The sequence below is a fragment of a genome, unplaced genomic scaffold (genome assembly GCF_019419815.1).
Source record: "Pyrus x bretschneideri cultivar Hongxiangsu unplaced genomic scaffold, Pyrus_bretschneideri_v1 Contig270, whole genome shotgun sequence".
Lineage (NCBI taxonomy): Eukaryota > Viridiplantae > Streptophyta > Magnoliopsida > Rosales > Rosaceae > Pyrus > Pyrus x bretschneideri.
Window position 1 is genome coordinate 83,313 of NW_025999580.1, and position 13,031 is coordinate 96,343.

A 13,031-nucleotide genomic window follows, 5' to 3' on the forward strand; every position below is an offset into this window, starting at 1 on the left:
CAAGTGAATAAATATGTTCCCCTTGCATACTTGCATCATTTCTTCCACCCTCTAATCTGTAATCTTGAGATTGAGCAGAGAAAATCGAAAACCATATGAGACAGAAGATTCACTGAAATAGTTTCTTACTTGGCATACAAAACGTAACAAGGAATTCGAGAACCATACTGCTCGATCTAGGGCAAAACAGCAAGCAAGCAATGTACTCTTCTTATGCTCACAATGCTTCATGATCAACACAGAGAGAGAGAGAGAGAGAGAGAGAGAGAGAGAGAGAGAGAGAGAGAGAGAGAGAGAGAGAGAGAGAGAGAGAGAGAGAGAGAGAGAGCGAAAACTAACGACAAAAGTACAAATAAGCAAATTGATCGAAAACCAACATCGAGAACCAGACTTGATGAAGAAGGATGCATCATCCACCAGGGACCACCATACCGACCGTTACCACAAAGTAAATGAAGCCCGCCACAAGAAAGCAAGCAACATCGCCACCAAGGGAAAACATTAGGGAAGGCCAACAAGGATGGTGGTGCGAACACCCGAGTTGAAGCTCTACACATCTTCTCGTAAATCTGTGCAGTATCGCGGTGAATATATGCGGAAGATGATTGGAATCGAGTCAAACTGATGAAAAAGATGAAAGGAGATGGATGGAAGGGAGATGGAGAGAGGGGAGTGGAAGGGGATGGATCAAGGAGATGGAAGAATCGGATGATTGGGAATTAGATTTAGAGATGGTGTGATCAAAAGCAAGGGAAGACTCCACATGAGGAAATTGAGAATTGCAGGGATGGGGAAAAGTGCAGACAACAGAGAGAGAAAAGAGAAAGGGAAAAGAAAGGAAAACCATGAGATTACAACCGACCCTAGCCACAGCTAGGGCCAGCGGTGATGCGAATTTAACGAAATGAAGAACACCCACACAAAGGTAAGAAAGATTCTCACAAGAGGAGAAAAGATCTCTCACGGGAGGAGAGAAAAGAGCTTGTTCTTTCCTGGATTTTTTACCAGATAAAGATATTGGTAACAAAACAATCTACAAGAGTTTACCAAAGAACAAAATGTACAAGGGACTCTGTTCCGTAGGATTACCATTATATATATGTCCACATCCAATGGAATACACAATATACGATCGAGGGATATATGTACAGGAATATGAAACGTGGCACGACTGAAGAATTCATCAGTTCCTCCTTCCATACTCTCTCCCTATTTCTATTAGCCCTTGAGGAAACCCCTTTTATAAAACTCAAACCACAAACCAGACAGAGTGAGGACACGACGGAAAATGCTTATTTACTACAGAAAATGTCCAACACCATATAAATTTGAAATCTCGGCATCACTAGTAGTATTCATATTCTTAAGATCAGTAAGGGTACCCTTTCGACTCCGGTTCCTGTCCTGCCTTGTTTGAAAGCGCAGCGGCCACCACCAGAAAGCTCTTGAATGTCTTCTTCTTGTTCCTCAACCGTCAACCCAGAAACAGAATCTGTAAACTTTGAATGGTATTTGTTATTGAACGACTGGATATGAACATTACGAGGATACATATTACGTATGTGTATATATTGCAACTGTGTCAGAATGAGAAATTTGGTACGACACACTTCACTCGGCATATATTCAAACGGTGAGAAAGGGAAAGGGAGGAGGGGTGAGCTGCAAAACACAATGGAGGGGCAAAACAGCAGTTTAACCTTTCAGAAAACCCCTACCAGAGGGAACTGGGAACCCCCTTCTATAAACTCAAACCAAAAACCAAACAATAAGACAAAACCTTAGTACGTCAAAGACAGTTATTTCCCGACAACGGAAGAAGCTCCTGTTAATTGGCATGGCAGTAATACAGAAATAAAAGTAGCAGTAGGTATAGTCATTCATTTCAGTGCCAAATCCAGGGTTAAATAACGAGGTGATCCGATATGAGAAATACATTCTTACAAGCAACTGTTCAATTCGCATACAAAATTCAGGTAAGGAATCAAAGAAGCACAGTACCAACTGGATCTTGGATTACACGGTTTAAGTCAATCAATGCACAAGTAGATTCAACATAAACTAGCAAAAGAGCGGAAAATGAAGGTAAGACAGAACGCAGCGTGATACCGTTGGATACAACCACAGAGGGAAAACCATAAGAGCTGCTGTAGTCAGAAAATAAAAAATGCAACATAACGTACAACGCTTGAATTGAAACGAGAAAAGTGATCGAAAAAAATCTACAGGGGAACCTGAACATACAATGGAAGAAAAACGCATAACCATTGTAATTCAAACAATAAATAAAAATATGTTGCCACATACCATTGTAAATCGAACAACAAATATAGACATGCTACGTCATTGTTGATACTGAGAATTTATGCAGTGAACTATCAATAAAAGGAGCAAAACTAGAATTACAGCGAAGCATGCTTCCACATTACAAAGTTTTACAGCAGAACCTGGAACAGAACAGCTTGAACTACTGTTTATTATGTTCAGCTGCACTCTCTTCCTTCCCAAGAGCAACCACCACTTTCTTCAAGATGGCTTCAGTTGGTTGGTGGGAGTTCTCCACGGCCTTTGAAATAGGTTGCCATTTCTCACCATGCTTTGGTTCCGCAGCTATGCACCTTTTAAGTACATCTTTCTGGTTCTCATCGGTTCCATGTTGAAGTTCAAATTTGTAGTATAAAGCCCAGAAATCCCCAATATCTGGCGCTAGTGTCACTGCCCTGTTAAGCCAAGTCCTAGCTTTGTCAACCTTCCTGTCATGCCAAAATAACTTAGACACAGCAGCAATGACATGGGGATCATGATCACATTTCTTCAGGGCATCCATACTCTTCGTCTTCCGTTGTGGACGGGGTACCATCTCAATGGACGCAGCCCACAATATACCACTATTGGGACACTCCTGCAAAGCCTTTGCCATCAAGATATCAGCTTCCTTCTTATTTCCATGCCTTAATTCAGCTCGAACAGCAGCAAGCCACAATTCAGGGTTCTGAGGATTCTTCTTTCGGGCCATCGTCAGAATTGCACGAGCTTTACTCAGACCAGTCATCTTCTCTTCAAGATTAGCAAGAGAAAGCCACAGTGGAATAGAACTGGAGCAGTACTTCAGACCCGAATCATAGGCCTCCTTGGCTTTCTCCAAATGACCAAGGCGTTCCTCTAGCTGTCCAAGCATCAACCATAATTTATAAAAGGAAGGGAAGCGCTTCAACCCATCATCAAGCAACTTCCTCTCCGCATTAATGTTCCCTAATTCTCTCTCAACAATTGCTGATTTCATCCACACTCTTTCAGTGCCTCCCTTTTCTCGGGCTTTGGCAAGAAGCATTCTAGCTCTCTCTGGTTCATGGTTCTCAAATTCAAGTTTAAATGCAGCAAGCCAAATTTCTTCAGAATTGGGAATGGCAGCATAAGCTTCTTGAAGGATGGCACGAGCAGCAGGCACATCCCCAGCAAGCCACTTCTCCTTAGCTCCCATAAGCCACAAGACTTCAGCCTGTGGTCGGTATGTCACCGCTTTACGAAGTAAGGCATCAAGAGATTCCCTAGTCCCATGGCTCTTTTCAAGCTGTGCGGCTTTGAGCCATATGCTCTTCTTGGTTAGAAAGACAGTAAGTGCGTGTGCATAAATAGCTCTGGCTGTTTCAATGGAACCCCTTTTCTTGCATTCCTCAGCATCAGCAACCCATGTCCTCTTTCTATCCTCTTCCTCCACACCAATCCCAATTGTGTTCCGAATGATTGCTTGGCAAGTTGCAACAGACCCTGCACGCTCAGCAGCTTCAGCCTCCTTCATCCATGCCTCTCTATCAATCGCCAACCCTTCTCTTTGCAAAGCCCTTATACCCCTTTCAATAATCTTCCCAACCATGGCCGTGTTCCCATTAGCTTCCTCCAACTTCGCTGCTGTGATCCAAATGGCAGGCTCTTTTGATAACTTCTCTCTTGCCCTATTAAGGACCTTCCTCGCATTATCATAAGTTTCCAATCTTGCAAGTGCAAGCCATAACTCAATGTGCAAGGGACAACACTCCACAGCCCTATGAAGCAGAAGTCTCGCATCCTCCTCATTGGCAAGCTCCACCACTGACTTCCATAGCCTAACAGAATCGGGAATGTGTTCCAAACCTTTCCTCAATACCCTGCTCCTATTCAAATCATCACGCTCCAATTTCGCAGCCTGCATCCACAACTTCACCGAATTGGGAATCGACTTCACTCCCTTAGAAATCACGGACTTAGCTTCATCAGGGCTTGAAAGCCTACACGCCTCTAACCACACATCCTCACTCTTAGGACATTCTTCACACCCTTTCTGAATCAATTGTCTAGCTGCCTGAATCTTCCCAGCCACCTCCTCCAGCCTTGCAGCTGCAATCCAACCAGGTGGGTGCTTTGGATTCGTCTGTATAACACTCTTAAGCAACAACCTAGCCTTTTTAATATCCGAAATCTCGGCATCACTAGTAATCTTCATACTCTTAAGATCAGTAAGGTACCCTTTCGGGTCCACAACCGTCAATCCAGAAACAGAATCAGAAAGCCTATCTAATTTCAATGACAAAACAGTACCTCTACCCTCACCTACAGCAGTCAAATCCGTAACCGGAGTTTGAGACCACGGAGTCTCCGTACCACCAGCTCCCCTACTCTTGGGGTCCAATGCCGTAACATGCTCCTTTTCCTGTCTTGCTTTCTCTAAAAGTGTATCGGGCACCGGCACAAAGCTCTCAAATCTCTTCTTCTTGTTCCTCGACGAATAGTCTCCAATTTCTGGTATGCTCTCCCATTCCTGAGCAGACACAGTGTACAACTTCCTCTTCAGAGTAGCGAACTGCTCTGTGATCTTTGGGTTCGAAGCTCTGTACTTTTCAATCTCTTCTTTCAACCGTGCTTCTCTCCTGTCCTTCCTCCGCGAGTCCATTCTTTGCTCAATGGCTTCCCACACCGCATCAGCCTCCTTGTCCTCATCATCATATTCCGCCGATGCAAACAACCCAACATCATTCCCTTCGAATTCATCAAACTTCTGATTCTCATCGTACCCTTTATCCTCCCCTTCATCCTCCTCCTCTTCGTCGGGCTTCCCGCGCCCTCGGCCGACCCCAGGCGGCGCAGCAGGAGCAGCAGCGCCTCCGATTGTGGTGGCCGACCTATCAGGCAGGTCGGGCGCGGCACGTGCGGGCCCGATATCAGACCTGGTGGTAAAGCCAGTGGCCCCACGGCCGAGCCCGGCGACATAATTCGGGGGAGGCTTGGAGTTCAGGAACTCGAGGCGGGGTTTAGGGACGGCGGGAGGTTGGGTGCCGCCGAATACGGGGATGTGAAGAGTTAGGGTTGAGAGGGGTCGGATTCCGAGGTCGGAGAGGAGGGCGGAGTCGGATTGGGTGAGCAATTGGAGGCTCTGGGAGATGAATAGGCGCTGCAGAGGAATGGGTATGTGGGAATTTTGCTCGATTTGGAGCTTTAGGGCTTGGAGAGTGGTGGTCTTAGGGTTTAGATTTAGGGTTAGGGTTTTGTGATTGGGGGATGTGATGAACACCATGGCGAGATCGAGAGAGACGATTACGATTTGGGAGAAGTTGGAAGAATATGAATACGGGTCAAAAGAGATGCCGAGTCGGTTAAATATGGGCGGGCTACAAAGCGGGTTCAGGTCGGATGGGACGAGATTTTTAAGAAGAGTCGGTTTAGTCTAATAAATAATTTTTTATTTTGGAATAGGTGAATCATCATTTTATTTGTAACATGTCTACTCTTCAACTATGGTTAACAAAGAATTTAAATATTAACCTATGCCTAATCCTAGAGTTCCGATTGTTTCACTCTTTTCGGAGGGACTTGGCCGCCTAGAAGAATTTCTCGTCTTTCTTTTGTTTAGGTGCACAAGCGTGCCACTATTCGGCTTAGATTTGTTAAAAAAGATGTGAGTGTGATTTGTGTTTACGCCCAAGGCTAGGCCGGCTAATTACCCATTTTTGTTTAAGTTGTCATACATCTTAAGTTCAATGGAGCAAATGACGGGCAGCCATTTAGTGGAGCAAATGAGATGGGGAGACTTGAAAATGAAGGATAGGTGTCCCGAGAAATAGGGAGTCTCGGAGTGGTGAGGGAATGGGGCGTGGGCCCCACATGTCTCACAAACAACACAAAATATTCCTAAACATGAAATTGCCAATTTGCCTTCGGTATTCGATGTTTTGTAAAATTTTAACCGTAACTCCGATTTCTATTCTAATTGCGCCTATGCGTTCATACCGTCTAGTACTTCGAGAATATGACACAAATAGTAACTCGTACGCGTCATGAAAATACGGTCAACGGAAGTCAAAATCCTTGCCTCTAGGGCATTCTCGTCAATTCACTCTTTTAAAATTAATAAAATCGTAAAATTAGGGACGAGTTATCACATAGACTAACAGAAATATGATTTTGGGAGTAAATCGTAATTTTAGGTATGAAAGTGAGATAAAAAAAATAAATAAATAAATAAAAAACTTAGAGTAGCAAAGTGAAAATTTCACAATTTTTTAGTATAATAAAGTGAGAATTACCTAAGAAATAATTTAGATTGGGCTACATTATGCTAGGATATGAATTGAAAATAATATAGATTGACAAGTTGTGTATTTGATCGGGGGTCCTTTCTCTTGTACAAAGCTTGTATTTATAGGTTATGATACATCCTAACACATTTGACTTACGCTAATTAATGAAAATCTTCCTTAATTAGTAATAGTTAATATTAGGTAGGTTTGATTGTGTAAATCATCTAAATTCTGACCTTTTAGAGCAACTTTCTAATATGGTGGCAGATGACGTATCAATATTTTTGATTTTTTATTTGGTTTTGTATTATTCCAATCCTAATAATTTTTAAATTAAAATTTAACTTGTTTTTATTTTTATTTTTATCAAACGATAAATTGTTAAATTAATCACCGACGAAATTTGAACCGTCGACGAGATTAGATATTTTGTAATGTCTTATTTCAAATGAATAATGAAAAACACTTGGAAATCTTTACCCAATAGAGGTGCATGCCACTAATCCACATAATAATGAGTGCAAACTATGAATATTGCATTGGCCTTTATTTTCTTCCCAGGAGGATCATCACCGGATTCTCTTTGTGAGGATCTCGCCGGATCTTTCAATCACATATTTTCATCATATATCATGCGGTCAGAAATCATTGTAAATTTTTTTATTTAAAATTGAATATAAATAGTACCTGATAAAAACTGGTTGCACGATATACGATTAATATATGTGATTGAAGGATATGCAGAATCCTCACAAAAAAGATGCGACGAGGATCCTTTCCCCTTTTCTTTGAATGAATATTGTCTTGTCGATTATTGCGGTGCTTGTCTTGTAAATGCGTCACAAAGAAATTCCTTAGGGAAAAAAAAAAAATCAAATTTCCAACTTACTTTTGACTAATTTTCCATTTGTCTCCTCTCCCACAACCTTTTTTCCACTTCTCATCTCATTAGTCTTTTGACAAGCTTAGCACTTTCTTAGGGCACAACTTTTCTTTCAACACAATCTTACATGAAAAGCACATAACTATTCTTTCTCATAAGAAGGGAAATATTAATACCAAATTAATTAAATATATCAAACAAATTTGTTTCTTATGCTTGATGATCATCTGATCTAACAATATAAGATCAAGTGGTTGTAAATTTGTTTCATATGGCTTGCACTTAACCAACAAAAATCTAGTAATGCGTAGTGGCATAGTGCTATTCACAAACCCCTTCTAACTTTTCACACAATTTTGTCCATTGATATTTTTAATTCAGTCAATTCGATTGTCGAAAATTAAAAAAAGTGTGCGAGAAATAAAAATATGTGATTATCATCATCTTCTTTAATAATTTAGAACACAAAAATACAGACAATCTCCACAGCTGTCACATAGAAAGCGCCGTTTGAGCCTAAGCAAGCAAGAGTTCGAGGTCCTGTGACGTTAAACCGGTTGCACATGTAAAACTGTCACAAGTGGGTTTTCTTTCTTGCATTGCATTGCAGAAAGGTCTCATCTTTGCCTGCATCTCAATTTGTATTTTTCTAATTATTTCTCTGCCTTTTTTTTAATTAATTATTGTTTCAGATCTAAAACTCAAGCAAAACCCATGGTTCTCCTCCAATAGACTCCAAGTATTGGGCAGTCAAACAAAAACCAAACCAAACCCCCCAAAAAACCAACATCTGGGTGTTGTGCTCTGTTCGTCCAGTTTTATGATTGGAAACGAACAGAGATATTCAGAAAGAAAATCGAGATGGGGTTGGTTGGTGTTCCAGAAATTGGAAATGGAGAAATCGGTTTGTCTGGGATTCCATTGGGGACCAAGAACAAGTACAAGAGGATGGATTCTGAGTCCGAGGTCGAGCTCACAGAGGAATACGAGGATGCTGCTTCTCGCCACCATCTTCAACAAATTCGGAGCAAACAAACCAGGAAATATGTCCTCGCTTGCGCCATTTTTGCTTCTCTCAACCATGTTCTTCTTGGCTATGGTAAATAACTACTTACTTTAACTTTTACGTATGCATGTGTATCTATATAGATGTATCTATAAAAATGTGTATTCGTTTGTACGTAATCATGTATTTGTGTATGTACATCTGTTCGTGTGTACGATAATGTCTGCTCTGTGTTTTTCTATACGAGTGATATTCTAATTACTTAATCTAAAACTACGGGAGGGGAATTTGAACATGTCTTGAGAGGCGGTGAGTTCTGTTTGTTATTGTTATAGGAAGCTGCTGCTGTCGGCAGACATTATTAGTTGGCGTGTATGTTCTGTTATCATCTGCTTTATTTGGTTAACTGTTGTGCTTAATTGCTTTAAGAATCTTCTGTTCCATTTTATGAATAACTCCAAAACTTATCATACATGACAGCAGAACGATTCGATCTATTTCTGGGGTTTTTCATTCTTCGTGCTCGACTATAATTTGTCCAAATTTAGTCCCTAAATTAATTTTTTGGGTCTAATAAGTACTGCATTAAAACTTTGTTGGAAAAATTTTCACGTCTTATTGGCAATTTTGTGTACATCTCCTCATTATTTATGTGGGAAAATATTACGGGATTCTCTCCCCTCCTCTCACACTGTTTGCAGCTAACTCCTTCTTGCAACACATTAGTAAACGAAAGAGATGATGGTCATACCTGTTCTCAACGTACCCCATTTTTTAAGTGTTTGAACAAGGTGACTCTGAAGATATGTGTTTGAATATATATATATTTTTTTAATCGGCAGATGTAGGTGTCATGAGTGGAGCTATCATATTCATTCGGGAAGATTTAAAGATAACCGAGGTACAAGAAGAAGTTCTTGTTGGGATTTTGAGCATTGTTTCGCTTTTCGGTAGTTTAGGTGGTGGTAAAACATCAGATATCATTGGTAGGAAGTGGACCATGGCCTTGGCTGCTGTTGTCTTTCAAACAGGTGCAGCTATAATGACCCTTGCACCTTCATTTGAAATATTGATGGTCGGAAGACTCTTGGCGGGCATTGGAATTGGCTTCGGTGGCATGGTTGCCCCTGTTTATATTGCTGAGATATCACCCACTATTGACAGAGGCTCACTGACCTCATTCCCGGAAATATTTATAAATCTGGGAATTTTACTCGGCTACGTCTCAAACTATGCATTTTCTGGTCTCCCAACACATATAAACTGGAGGATAATGCTTGCAGTAGGAATTACGCCTTCAATTTTCATTGGTTTTGCACTTTTCGTGGTCCCTGAGTCTCCAAGGTGGTTGGTCCTTCAGAACCGTGTTGATGAGGCAAGATCAGTGTTGATGAAAACAAATGAGAATGAAAGTGAGGTGGAGGACAGACTGAATGAAATATTAGCAGCCGCCGACAATTCCAGTGCGGAGAAGTATGAGGAGAAAAGTGTGACGAGCGAACTAATGAGTCCATCTCCTTCACTTCGTTGGATGCTTATCACAGGTTTTGGAATTCAATGTTTTCAACAGATAACAGGAATAGATGCGACAGTGTATTACAGCCCTGAAATCTTCCAAGAAGCAGGAGTTAAAGATAAACAAAATGTACTTGCTGCAACTGTTGCGGTGGGTGTTACAAAGACTGTTTTTATAATGGTCGCTATTCTCCTTATAGACAAGCTCGGAAGAAAGCCCTTGCTCTATATAAGCACTATTGGAATGACGATTTGTTTGTTCAGTTTAGCATTTACTCTATCTGTTCTTGGGAAAGGACAGTTTGGTGTTGTGATGGCAATTCTATTAGTTTGCGGAAACGTAGCTTTCTTCTCTGTTGGAATTGGACCTGTTTGCTGGGTTTTGACATCCGAAATCTTCCCTCTAAGGTTGCGTGCACAAGCAGCAGCACTTGGAGCAGTGGGTAATAGGGTGTGCAGTGGCCTAGTTGCCATGTCTTTTCTCTCAGTTTCCAATGCAATTTCATTTGGTGGAACATTCTTTATCTTTTCTGCATTTTCCTCTCTTTCTGTTGCATTCGTCTACACCTTTGTTCCAGAAACCAAAGGAAAGTCATTGGAGCAGATTGAGTTGCTTTTTCAAACTGAACACGATCGGAAAGGAGGTCAAGTGGAACTAGGAGATGTCGAGCACCTTGTGCAGAAAGGATGATTGATCGGGAAAGCTCATTCGATGAACAGATATATCTTCCACGTCTTACCGTCCTCCAACCGGTTTGAAAAGGGGTACAGCGTTCACACCACTAATGGAACTATTGTGAGTATGAAGTTGCTGGATGTGAATTTCGAAATAGAACCTTGCGCTTGTATAAATTAATAAGATAGCTACCAGAGGGAGGCACATTACATGTTTGAGTTTTATTAGGGTTTACAACTATTAGACTTTTCGGAATCAAATTCGTTCACGGTAGTATTCTTACTGTTCTTACTTATCTTTGCATGCAATTTTACATCAATGAAAAATATTAACATTTGAAAGTTTAGCAGAAATATTTTATATGTTTTTAGTGCTTTTGAATTATGAACATCCTTGTTGATGCTAAAGCAAATTACAAAACCTACGTGGCACGTAGATTGAGTAACTATACGTTCTTTTATGGTTTGCTAATGTTGGCGTGCCAACTCGCTCGTTATTGAGCTAGGTTGGGCAAGTGAGGTGGATGTGATGGTGTGGCGATGAAACACGCTACTGACTTCTACACCGAGCAACTTCGGCTCAGGAAGAAACACTCTCAACCTAATTCTGCTAACCCGAGGACAAGGTTATGCCTTTGCTATGAAGTTTAATAATGATTCAGCTTTCAATGTTCAGTGTGCTGAACACTAAAAGTAACTTGGGTAACATCTTGCTTCGTCAAGAAAGCTAATCAATTGACCTTGTTTAGCAAAAGGTCAAATATCCGACTAATTCTACGGCTCCAATGATGTTTAACCAAATGAAATGTGTCGTCGGTTGTTAACACATAGATGTATCCAAACTGAATATGTGTTGACGAATGTTAGAGCAGTTAATGTATTCTCAAAGTGTTAAGAAAGTTTCGTGTAGAGTGTTGTGGGTTGAAGGTCCTTTTCATGTTGCACAGGGCTTTGTATTTGTATGACTAAATCCGCACTAACCTTTGTCTGTTTGTATTAATAATGCTCTAGCGTTGCAAAGGCCCCATTAGGGCAACTCACTATTGAATCCATCATGTAAACAGTAACTGCCTTTAATGAACAGTTACTGCCTTTTGCATCTCTACCCCTAAACTAAATAATCATGGCAATAGGCAATAAAATATTAGTGTTTTTTCCTCACCCAATCCATCAGACATCCCCATCACCCTTTTCCTTTTTCCCCTCATTTGACCGGTTCTTCCTCTCTCTCTCTCTCTCTCTCTCTCTCTCTCTCTCTCTCTCTCTCTCTCTCTCTCTCTCTCTATCTCTCTCTTCCTTTTTCTTTCTTTCTCTCCCTCTTTTCCAGCTCACTCTTGTGAGCTCTCTTCCTCCTTCCTCTTCAAACCTTCAACAAATCAAGCTCAAAAATAATATTTTTGGAATCCCTGGATCTCAAGGAACCCAACCATGGCCTTGCATGCGGCATCAGTGCATGGTGCGAGGTCCTACCATTGAAGCCAAGAGCTTGAGCTCTCAATCTCGAACCCAGGTGATGTTTCTATCACTATCTTGTGTTCTTGAGCTTTAAATCCTGTTGTGCTACAATTCTTGTGGTTTAATTCGAGGGCTTAATTCCCTGCATGCATCCCATTCTTTTTCCAGATTCCGACAAAGGAAAATGGACAAATTGGGTCACCCTGATGTCAGCCACACATCACACAGCCCTCAGGCTCTCGGACCACCAATTCCAGCTGGACCTCTCGCTCAAGCCCCCCCTTAGCCCACACACCCACATGGGCTGGAGCTCGTAGCTGGGGCTATTGGGATGGGGAAGTCATCGGTCCATCGGGCTAATGGTCCCGATGGATTTGCTCTCTTATTGGAAGACTTATCGACTAGCCTTATCATGATAAAGCCATCACACCTGCCCATCAACCTTGAGATACCGTCTTGCTTTCCAATGCCATCTTGCTTTTTCAAATAGCATATGTGGCGTGTGAACGTCCCCATCAGGCTTGCTTTTTCAAATATGAGGATGGAAAGAGATTCTTTCCGAATCTCTTCTACCAAAGTTCGCAGATCAAGTAATCCGGATATTTGAAATTTAATTTAACGGTTAAAATTATTATAACTTTTAAAAGATCAAGATAAACTTTAACAAAATCTTGGAGATAACTACCGAGGCTATAAATAACGCAACAGTACCCACGAAAATTATCTTGAAATTTTTTCAGTCCAACGGTGTAAAACACATGAGCCGATGGCGGAAAAGCAGGTTGAAACAATCCTTTATATGCTTGTTGGACCTCCTATTGTACCACCCATTGCCATCGCCACTGCTACCCCCTGCCAAGACGGAAATAAGGCCAACAGAGGGGAGATAAGGAAGGTGTAGCGTCTCTTCCTTCCCTCCTCCCACTTCCACTTTTCTTCCTTTTTT

The 13,031-nt window shown here is 41.4% G+C and overlaps 2 protein-coding genes across 3 annotated transcripts; one reads left to right on the top strand and one right to left on the bottom strand.

Annotated features, from left to right (window-relative positions):
- Window positions 1-2,255: 2,255 nt before the first annotated feature.
- Window positions 2,256-5,548, bottom strand: LOC125479071 (protein STABILIZED1-like). The gene has a single exon (XM_048588091.1). The coding sequence runs from the start codon at window positions 5,546-5,548 to the stop codon at window positions 2,468-2,470; it is 3,081 nt and encodes a 1,026-aa protein (XP_048444048.1). The 3' UTR covers window positions 2,256-2,467.
- A 2,330-nt stretch (window positions 5,549-7,878) lies between these two features.
- LOC103948508 (probable polyol transporter 4) lies at window positions 7,879-10,802 on the top strand. Of its 2 annotated transcripts, XM_048588093.1 has the most exons (3): window positions 7,879-8,014; window positions 8,127-8,533; window positions 9,283-10,802. In XM_048588093.1, the coding sequence occupies exons 2-3, from the start codon at window positions 8,296-8,298 to the stop codon at window positions 10,644-10,646; spliced, it is 1,602 nt and encodes a 533-aa protein (XP_048444050.1). In that variant the 5' UTR covers window positions 7,879-8,014; window positions 8,127-8,295; the 3' UTR covers window positions 10,647-10,802. The 2 variants fall into 2 exon arrangements, with proteins under 2 accessions (XP_048444050.1, XP_048444049.1); XM_048588092.1 differs by having other exon boundaries at window positions 7,940-8,533.
- Window positions 10,803-13,031: the final 2,229 nt, after the last annotated feature.

Bases quoted from the DNA above. Each gene is read 5' to 3' on its own strand.
- LOC125479071 (XM_048588091.1), bottom strand. From the start codon at position 5,548: ATGGTGTTCATCACATCCCCCAATCACAAAACCCTAACCCTAAATCTA.
- LOC103948508 (XM_048588093.1), top strand. From the start codon at position 8,296: ATGGGGTTGGTTGGTGTTCCAGAAATTGGAAATGGAGAAATCGGTTTG. The intron at 8,534-9,282 runs GTAAATAACTAC...TTTAATCGGCAG, and splicing joins CCATGTTCTTCTTGGCTATG to ATGTAGGTGTCATGAGTGGA.